Below are 10,368 nucleotides of genomic sequence, written 5' to 3'. Positions count from 1 at the left end.
TAATGTTAGGGCCACTTGGGTGGCTCAGGGCATGATCCCAGGGTCCTAGGATGGAGCCCAGTATCTGGCTCCTTGCTCAGCAGGAAGTCTCCTTCTCCTGCTGCTGCCCCTGCTTGTACTCTCTTGCTCTCTCTGTCAAATAAATAAAATCTTAAAAGAGAAAAGAAAAAAAAATCGCTAATGTGAGGCTCTAGCAAAGATTCTCCCCTTGATCAAACTTGAGTCAGGCTCCCAATTCAGTCCAGAAAGGATTCCCCTACCCTCAGTATCTGATTACCCTTAATATCCAATCAAATTCATCACCAACCACCATCCCCAGGTATTAGGTGATCATTCTGGCTTGCCTTCTGAAAAATCCTGTCAAGTTGGTTTAGCTGGAATCCTGACCCCCACCCCCCCACCTTACCTTTGATGTTTCCACTTAGTTCAAGGTTCATTGACAACTCCCAGCCCCCATGGCTATAAATTTCCCCTGGTCCATGCTGTATTTGTAATTGAGCTCAGTTGTATACAGAGGTCTCTTTCCCCTTATTGCAATAGTTCCTGAATAAAATATATTTTTTTTATTTTTAAAAGATTTTGTGTATCTATTTTTGAAAGAGAGAGCAGCATGGCAGGATGGGGGGGGGCATAGGGGGTGCTGCAGAGGGAGAAGTAGACTCCCTACTCTCCACTGAGCAGGGAGCCTGAAGCAAGACTCCATCCCCTGACCCTGGGATCATGACCTGAGCCCAAGGCAGACACTTAATGCTTAATGGACTGAGCCACCCAGGTGCCCTGAAATCTGTTTTTAACTATTGTGTAGCTCTTGTTTTTCTTTGATAGATGATACAACTCAATTTAAGTCTCATAGCTTAACCTTTCAAAAGGGAAAATCTGAGTGGTTCACCCTAGCCTATATAAGGCTTCTCCCTTTGGGGAAGAAGAGAGGAAATAGGGGGTTAGCACATATCATAAAACAAGCTGATGGATTTCTGGGTGAAGCAAATTCTCTAAGAAGGGACAGGAGAAGATCATGATTAGTATTTGTGTTTCAATGATCTATACTACATGTAAAAAAATAATGTCCATTGAACATTAATCAAATAAATAGAAGAAAGCACAGGGAACGGTTATTTCTGTAATAGTCCATTTATTGGGGGAAATAACCTAATAATGTAGTTGAAGCAAATAATGTTATGTTAAAATGAGGTGTCTCTGTATTGAGAGTTTCTCAGTAAATACAACAATGAGAACATTGTCTACGAAACCAAAAATGTAGGGTCTCAGGGAGTTTTTACCACTAACTAACTCAGAAAGCTGAGGAATTAACCAGTTTTTAAAATTCGTTCATGAATTTGTTTATTTATTCAGTAAACCAGATGCTAAGGGGATTTCTCAGTTCTATGACCCAGGCCCAGAAAACAGGGTCTGGGTCATTTACATCCCCTTGTTTACGTCCCTTCCAATCCCGAGCTTCTGTGCTCAGTATAGGCCTCTCTGCTCTTCAGTTGTGCATACAAAACTCCCTCACCTCATTGTCTGCTAATACCTCCACCTGGACATCTGCCGCACGTCAAGCTTCATACCTCCAAAACTGAACTCCCTGTCTTCTTGCCCAAACATCTCCCCCAGTTTGGTAAAAGGGCCACTCCATTCCTCCAGTTGGTCATCCCACAGATCCCGACCGACTCCTCTTTCTTTCATACCCCATATCCAATAAAGCTCATCGGCTCCACCATCCAGAAATGTCTCTAGACTCTGCTGCCCTCACACCACCTGCACTCTGTGCTAAACCATCATCACCTCTCAACTGCTTTATCTTATTAGCCTTCCAACTGACACCCATGACTTTTAAGACTGAAGGCAGATTAAAGCAGTTTCCTGTACTCAAAGTCCTCCACTGGCTTCCCGTGTCACTTAAAGTAAAAGCCAAAGTCATTACCATGGCCTCAGGACTCTCAACATGTCCTGTCTGGTGACCCTTCTTCCTCATCTCTCTGTACTCTTCACTCACTCTGCTCCAGCTACACCGGCTGCCCTGCCTTCCCTAGACAGCCCCGGGCAGGTTCTCACCTCAGGGCCTTAGCACTTGCTGTTTCCTTTTCCAGGAGAGGATGTCTTTCATATTTCTACAGGGTTTATTCCCTACTCTCCCTGTCGGCTCAAATGCCAGCTTCCCCATGAGGCCTTCCCTCAGGCTGCATCCTCTGGAAGCAGATGCTGAGGCAGAGATTGGCGTGCTGAATATTTATTAGGGATTCACAGCTGTGAAGAGAGGCAGACGTAACAGGATTAGGCAGGAGAAGTCAGCTGCAATACAGGCCCGACAAGGTGTCATCCAACCTGGGAGAGAGCTCTATCAGCGGGTCCTGCACTATAGGGACGTGGCCAGGCTTCTGTGTTCTGCTCTCATGTAGTTACTGAATTTGGGTGCCCCATGCAGGGCGTGGCTGAGCCATGGTGGCTCTCAGCCTTGAAGGGGTCTGCAAGCTCTAGAATGTGTGCTGACCACCTCCCTTCTATTTTTTTTTTTAAGATTTTATTTATTTATTCATGAGATGCGCAGAGAGAGGGAGAGAGAAACAGATACACAGGCAGAGAGAAAAGCAGGTCCCATGCAGGGAGCCCGACGTGGGACTTGGCCCCGGGACTCCAGAATCATGTCCTGAGCTGAAGGCAGGCGCCAAACCGCTGAGCCACCTGGGGGTCCCAAGACCACCTCCCTTCTATGAAGGCGAAACTGTACAGTGTATCTTGGAATCTTCCATGTTGCCCCATTTAAAATTGCAATACCCTCTATCACCTCTATCACCCTCCACAGTTTTATTTTTTTCGCTGCACTTAACACCTTCTAATATACGATGTAATTTGGTTATTTACTTTATTACATGGTTCTTTCATTGGAATATACATTCTAATTGTAGCGCAATTTTTGTGTCTTTGGAGCACAGCTGCATTTAGAATGGTGCCCCGCTCATAGCAGGCACTCAATGAATTTGGTTATTTGAAATACTTGTTAATGTGAAAGCAGTCGTTCAGTAGCCTGTCTAGTCATCACATGTAAAAGCCTTGCAAGAGCCATGTCTTATTTGTCTTGTCAGCATATGGCACTTAGTAGGTGTACAACGCGTTTGTTGAATAAGTGAATACATCTATGAATGACAGTTATGTGAAACACATACGTAATTTAAAAGTCATTAGCTATACTAAACACTAATGAGAAACAGGTAACATTAATTTTTAAAATATCTAACACAACATATCTAAATTCTATCATTTCAACATGTAATCGATATGAAAATTATTATTGAAATATCTTATTGTTTTAAAAAATTTGTTCTGCACTAAGTCTTTAAAATTCAGTGTGTATTTTGCACTTATACTGTAACTCAGTTTTGGATTGGTCACATTTTAAGTTCTGGATAGCTGGATCCCTGGGTGGCGCAGAGGTTTAGCACCTGTGTTTGGCCCAGGGCGCGATCCTGGAGACCCGGGATCGGATCCCACGTCGGGCTCCCGGTGCATGGAGCCTGCATCTCCCTCTGCCTATGTCTCTGCCCCTCTCTCTCTCTCTCTCTCTCTGTGACTATCATAAATAAATAAAAATTAAAAAAAAAAAAGTTCTGGATAGCCCCCTCTGCAGCATAGCTGTACTGGAATCCTGCAGTTCGCAAGGCAGAATAATACAATATGTGGAAGGGGAGTGTGGGTTGGAGAGGGGAGGTCTCCGACGTCAGTGATTTTCTGGGTCCTCATCATGACCCTTCAACTTAGTAGCTTTGGATGCGCCCCGGCCCCAAAGGCACCAGCGACAGTCACAGGTGAGCATGTTGGGTCACAGGTGAGCATGTTGGGTCGGTTGCTCATCAGCAGGAGGAGGCCTTTCACGGGAGGGATCCATGGGGCGTTGGTGATGGAAAGGACTTGTTGTGGGGTTTGGGTGTGTGTTAGAGGATTTCAGAGAGGGTCTCAGGAAGGTCCCTCCTCTGGACTGGACTGGAAGCTGTCAGGAAACGGGGATCACTGTGTGATCGGAGGTGTTCGTTTGGTCCGGAGGCAGAAAGGTTAGGCAGAGGGTCAAGCTGTGGTTGGTAGGGAGGCAGGGGTCACTCTCATCAGCCAGCGTCGGGGGAGGCTTGTTCATGTCTGCGGCTTGAGCGGGTTCGCGTTTCGGGTGTTCCCGTGGGGGCGTGGAGGGGCTCCGCGGAGGCCTGCGGGCAGCTCCCGGAGCAGGCGCCGCTTCCCTTCTTCCGAGAGCTGCTCCACCTTAACGAGGCAAGTGACTCAGCTTCCCCTCGCTGCAGCGAGAACCCAGGGGCACTCGTCTCTCCATCCCGAAGGCTGCGGTCAGCACCACCAAGGCGCTCGGCGGGAGCGCGCCGGCCCGGCCGCCTGCAGGATGGCGCGGGGCGCTCCGGGGTCCGCGCTCCTGCCGCCGCGCGCACCGGCTCCCAACACCGGCTCCGCGGGGTGAGCGCCGCGTCGCACTGTTGTTTCCGGAAGGCTCGGGCCGGGCGGGGGCCGGTTCGCGGAGCCTCCACCTGCTCCTCCCCGCCCCCAGCCCGCGCCTCCAGCCCCGCCCCTGGAGCCTTCCCCGCGGCCCCGCCCGGCCCGGCCCGGCCCGGCCCCCGCGGGTTTTCGGCTGCGCCGCTTCCCCAGGCAATACGGGCGCGGGCGGCAGCGCTCGGGGAACTACGGCGGCGCGGCCCCGCGGACCCGGCGCGTCCCCGCCCGCCCGGCCGGCCGTCAGCTGATGGGCCCCGCGGGAGGCCCCCGCCGCCCCCGCCGCCGCCGCCGCGAACATGGCGGCCGAGATCCACTCCAGGCCGCAGAGCAGCCGCCCCGCGCTGCTGAGCAAGATCGAGGGGCACCAGGACGCCGTCACGGCCGCGCTGCTCATCCCCAAGGAGGACGGCGTCATCACCGCCAGCGAGGACAGGTCGGGCCGGCGGGGCGGGGCGGGGCGGGGGAGCGGACGGGGGAGCGGACGGGGGAGCGGAGGGGACGGCGGGGGGCCCACGGCCCCGGCCTCGTCCGCGCCCCGGGGGCTCGCACCTTCGCCCTCCAGCCCCGACCCGGTTCCCCCGCGCCCCTCCGGACGCCCCGTGGTGCGGCTGCGTCCTGCCAGCCGGGACCCCCCCCCCCCAGCCCGGGATCCCTGCCCCTGCCAGCCGGGACCCCCACCCCCTCAGCCCGGGATCCCTGCCCCTTCCAAACGGGAGCCCTGCCCAGCGCCCCTGCAGCCAGTAACCACCCCCCCACAGCCTGGGATCCGGGAGGCCCCCCCATTCCAGGGGGGACTCCCTCTGCCGGCTGCTGGGGGGGTGGCGTCCCCTTGAGCTCCTCCAGGCAGTGCCCCCAACAGCCGGGCCTAGCCTGGGATCTGGGTCCTGCCCTCCTCGTGGGGCTCTGCTTGCTCCTAGAAAGCGTTGGGATCTCTGGGGCGGGAGGAGGGCTTCTGGGCCCTTGGCTGTGGTCGGTTCCAAGCCTCGGAGCCTGGAGCCAGGAGCCTGGTGGCAGGTCGCCGCGTCCGGGTGCCAGGGATTCCCTTCTCTCCGCAGACCTCCAGGAGCTTCCATCCCTTTCTTCTGCTTTATGCTGCCTTGACAACTCTTTTTGCACAACACGGGGTCCCTAGATCAGTTTTTTTTTTCTTTACAGCTGTAAGAACCACCTGAACTCTTACTTATCACATAGTTGTTTTTTTCCTAAAGGGGACTTATGTTTTAAAAGGTTTGCTTTTTCTTTGAAAGAAAACATTATTTTCCACCATTAATGGAAAACCAGTATCACTTGCCCCAAAGAATTCAACTCAGCTAAAGCACGTAGCTGTGCGCCTAAAGTCATCTCCTTCTTGTGCTATGACAACTTGCCCACCACACTTTGGGAATCACTGATCTGATCCGATTCTCTCATTTTATCCAAGAGGAAGGACACTGAGGCCCTTGGAGAGTCACAGAGATGCTGGTGAAGCCGGAACGCAACCCAGGCTCCAGCTCTTTGGTCTGCCCAGGGCTGTGTGATTGGATTGAAGAGAAATTATTTGTTTTAAAACTTTAGTGTTTTTAAAGCCCTGAATGTTTAGAAGGTTTGTGGCTTTACGGTGGGAATTTGGAGGAAATGACTGATGTTTGCCGGTGAAATTCGGTTTCCTCCCACAATGAGTGCTCTTAAATGGTGAACTCCAAAAGTCCTAAGGCCTTCTGGAAGACGGCAGGTACTTGCCCTGTCCCCTTAGAGCGGACAGCACTGCCCCGCCGTTTGTAGGCATAGAGCTTCTGAAGTACCGTTGAGGGCCTGTCCTGACTGGGAACAGAGAACCCGAAGCCCCCGGTGCCTAGTCAACCTTTGTGTTTTGCTTTTTGAGTCCATTGTTTTATGAGCAGGCAGTGGCCTCTCCAGCTCATTTGCAGGGAGCTGACCTCAAAGGAGGAGAGGAGCTATTGCGAGGACCTGGCTGTTGCTTTGCAGAAGCAGCAAGGAAAAGAGAGGAGAAGGGAAGGTGGAAAAAAGGCAAAAGGGCGAAGGACACCATAATGATATTTGCAGGACATGAACTTGGATGCAGACAACATTTTATAAAACTTAGGTATCTTATGCAGCAAAATATCGTATTCCTGACTCATGATGTCGGGTGAATTGCCGAATGTTTGCGATTACTGGCCAGGAGCAGTGCTGGTAAATGTTTTATGGAAAGTGATTACTTAGCTGCTCTGGGACTGAAATGTTCCGGGGGAGCCTCAGATCAGCCTAGTTTTTCACGGGAGCCCAGCAGGGCCCTTGCCGATGACTGGACCAGGTGAGGGGTGAAGCCTTGTGTTCGCAACTTGTGTTTCATGCCCCTGGAGCTTCCTTGAAGGCAGGATGCTTTTTAGCAGGTGCCTTAGTTCGTGAGATTTATGGAAGCACGTGGCTATGGGTTTTTTGTTGTTGGATATGGTGGTGTATCTTTAACATTGTCATGACTATGTGCCGTACTCTTTAGTCATTCATTCATTCATTCATTCATTCATACCTTCATGCACTCGTTCATTCATATATTTAGAGATACTGTACCTATTGAGTGCCAGGCTTAGGGAATACAACAGGGATCAAAAGTCATAGCACTTGCCCTCCTGACTTCTGATTCATTGATATTTATGGCTCTTGACCTGATGGAACCAGCATATTAAGGAAGCAGAACTCTGACCACCCTTATTCATCAGACAGGCATTTATTAGACACTGTGTGCTGGACCTGTGGGATAGAAAGACAAGTGATGCCAAAATCTGTTACCGAAGGGCTGGACAGACTGGTGACGAGATGGCTCTGTGCTGTCAGCTTCCAGGGCGTTGGGGAGACACAGAGGGGAGCATGTCCTTGAGGGCCAGGGTTTAAGGACAGCCTCAGGAGATGTCCCTGGACAGAGCAGTGGGCTGTGGGAAGAAGAGGGGCACATCCCTGTCCCAGGCAGGTGGAAAGAGCAAGGGGCAGTAAGGGAGCACGGTTACTTGTAGGTGACCAGAGCAAAGGGTATCTGAGTGGCCGCAGCAGGACAGAGTCCTGAGAGCTGGAAGGCCTTCCTCGTATGCCAATGTGGGCTGTTTGACTTCAGTAAGAAACCATCAGAGATTTCAAAGCAAGTGACAGGACCCGAGTTTGTACTTTGGAAATAACAGTGGCTAAACCTTTTAAAAGTCCCTTCTCTCAAAAAATAAAAATAAAAATAAAAATAAATGAATTAGTGAAATAAAAGTCCGTGCTCCCTACTGGTGCAGAGTCGGACCTCTGTATGGGGCTGCATCCCTCTCACGTTCCCCACAAGGTGGGGAGTACAGGCACCTCCCTTATCAGTAGCTCCAAGATTCAGTGTGTTGTAAAAGCCGAAGGTGGGCTTGTTCTGTTGGTTGGTTCGTAAACTGGGCCTGAAAACTCCTTGGTGGTAAAACCCAACCTGAAGAGATGGGACTGTGTGTAGTCTTTTTTTTTTTTTTTTTTTTTTCCGTGTGTAGTCTTTATCCCGTGCGGTGTGTCTGTCCGTCTTCCCGCAGAAGCAGTTATCCTGGGCCCCCGGAGTGTTACGGGACAGACGGTGGGTGTGTGCCTCCGATGGCAGTGGGCCTTTGACAGGAAACCAAGGCACAAAGATACTGAAGTAACTGCCCAAGGCCTAGTAGCTAGTAAGTGATTGGGTTGAGATTTGAACCCAGGTGCGACTAGGGGGCCCTATTGCGCATTTGGAGAAACTGAATCCAGTTGGTATCCGTCAACGATCGACTGTTCTGGCAGCAAGTGTGACATGCTAGGATTCCACCTTTGGCTATAATTCAGCTATCCTTCCTTCCTTTTAGGTTTTTGGTTTTTTTGTTTTTTGTTTTTGAAGTTTGTACCTTTTCTAATATAACTTGTGCTGTAATGCTCAGAACGGCAACTTTTAAATTTAAAGTAGGCTCCTGCTAAAGTTAATTCACTTGATAAAAGTTAAAAGCAGTGAGAACTGGCGTGAGAGCACTTTGAGAGGAAAAGTGAGATGTGAGGGTTGCCTAAAGTTAGTGCCCATTTTTCTAAACTAGGCCTGTGGTTCTCAACAAGGGGTGATTTTGCCCCCACAGGGGGATGTGGCAGTCTCTGGGGACATTCTGGTTGGCAGGACTATAGCGGGGATTGCTGGCATCTAGAGGGTCAGGCCAGAGATGCTGCCCAGCATCCTGTAAGGCACGGGACAGGACCTCACTACAAGAACTAGCAGCTCCAGATGTCAGTAGCACCGTGGTTGAGACAGCCGGGGTTAGGCTCAGTGTACTTACTTCTCTGGTCTCCCCAGACAGCGGTTCTCAAACCTGAGCATGTATCAGAATCAAATGGAGATTCTGATTGAGCGAGGCTGGGATGGGACCCCAGCGTTTGCATGTCTTCCAGGTTCCCAGTGATGTCGATGTTGATGCTGCTGGTTCAGGAACCCCACTTTGAGAACCGCTCTTCTGCACGAGTGTTGTGGGCACAGTGGGCACAGTGTTTGCCTTGCAGGCCCACGAGGGGCGAATACTTTGTACTCTGTCCTCTTCTGTGTCCTTTTCCGGGATATATTTGCCTGGAATCAGTTACCTGTACTCGTCTATTTCCCATTAAAACCAAACCGTGTGGGACACGTCTGAATACACACCGTCCCCTCGGGGAGTGTTAACCTGCTATGGAATGCCCAGCCTGAGCCCCTCGCACCAGGAGTCACTAGTAATGCTTTGGGTGCCGAGCTTTGGGGTCTGAGCAGAAACCGTCGGAGTTCCTGCCGCGGAAGGGTCAGCAGAAGGTGGCACTGCTCCCCTGTGTGCCTGCCTGTACATTCTGTTAAGGGCCTCATTACTGCACTCTTGTTACCCTACACCTGAATGTGTGTTTTTAACTTAAGTTTGCAGTTGCCTGAACTTGGGAACTGGCATTTTTGAACATGCCAAGTATGCTGCATTTGTAAAGCTTAAAAAAAAAATATTCTCTCCAATCAGGACGCCTGGGGGGCTCAGCAGTGGAGCCTCTGCCTTCGGCTCAGGGCGTGACCTGGGGGGTCCAGGGATGGAGCTGTGCATCGGGCTCCCTGCACGGAGCCTGCTTCTCCCTCTGCCTCTGGCTCCGTGCCTCTCATGAATAAATAAATAAATCTTTAAAAAAATATTGTCGAATCAATAAAGTAGGACTCTCTCTAGCCAGGAAACTGTAAAAAGAAAAGTACCAAACCTGGGTGGTAAGTTGTAGAATTTGAACTACAGTAACCATTTTCCTGATAGTGGAAACAGAAAGTGAGACTCAGCTTTCTGAACAGAAGTGAAATGTGCTGAGACCTTGAGAACCCATTCCCAGGACACATTTGCCCTTTGATTTTTTTTTTTTTTTTTTTGCTGTGGACTGCACCATACTTTTAGAATCAGTTGAAGCATAGAATTTTTAAAAGAAAAGACTTCATGATACAGCCTTAGAAATAAGGCCACTGGGTGTTACACTATATGCTGGCAAATTGAATTTAAATAAAAGATTAATTAAGTTACTTATATTTTTTTTAAAAATATTTTATTTATTTATTCATGAGAGACACAGAGAGAGAGAGAGAGAGGCAGAGACACAGGCTGAGGGAGAAGCAGGCTCCATGCAGGAAGCCCGACGTGGGACTCGATCCTGGGTCTCCAGGATCACGCCCTGGGCCGAAGGCAGTGCTAAACCGCTGAGCCACGTGGGCTGCCCAAAATAAAATATTTAAATAAGATAAAAGAAATAAGCCTGCCATCCTGCCATCTTCATTTTTGGAAAACAGTTTGAGGATGAGCGTGCTTATGCTTTTGCCCTGATGCAAAAATGGAGGTCACCATTGATTTCCGCCAGAAACTCACTTGTCTGGCCTAAGTCAAACAAAGGCAGATC

General features: G+C 50.4%; 1 protein-coding gene across 5 annotated transcripts in view; it reads left to right on the top strand.

Moving 5' to 3' along the window:
- The first annotated feature begins 4,699 nt into the window (after nucleotides 1–4,699).
- The window catches only part of WDFY1 (WD repeat and FYVE domain containing 1), a 114,904-nt gene continuing 109,235 nt past the window's right edge, over nucleotides 4,700–10,368 (top strand). For all 5 annotated transcript variants that reach the window (XR_007409007.1, XR_003134574.3, XM_025442068.3 and 2 more), the window contains exon 1: nucleotides 4,700–4,921. Coding sequence is in view for 3 of the 5 variants with exons in the window: in XM_025442068.3 (XP_025297853.1) it covers nucleotides 4,785–4,921 (137 nt within the window). In the remaining 2 variants the exon portion in view is untranslated. The remainder of the gene's footprint in view (nucleotides 4,922–10,368) is intronic.

This window comes from Canis lupus, chromosome 37, assembly GCF_003254725.2.
Source record: "Canis lupus dingo isolate Sandy chromosome 37, ASM325472v2, whole genome shotgun sequence".
NCBI lineage: Eukaryota > Metazoa > Chordata > Mammalia > Carnivora > Canidae > Canis > Canis lupus.
This window is presented reverse-complemented; position numbering and strand designations above follow the sequence as displayed.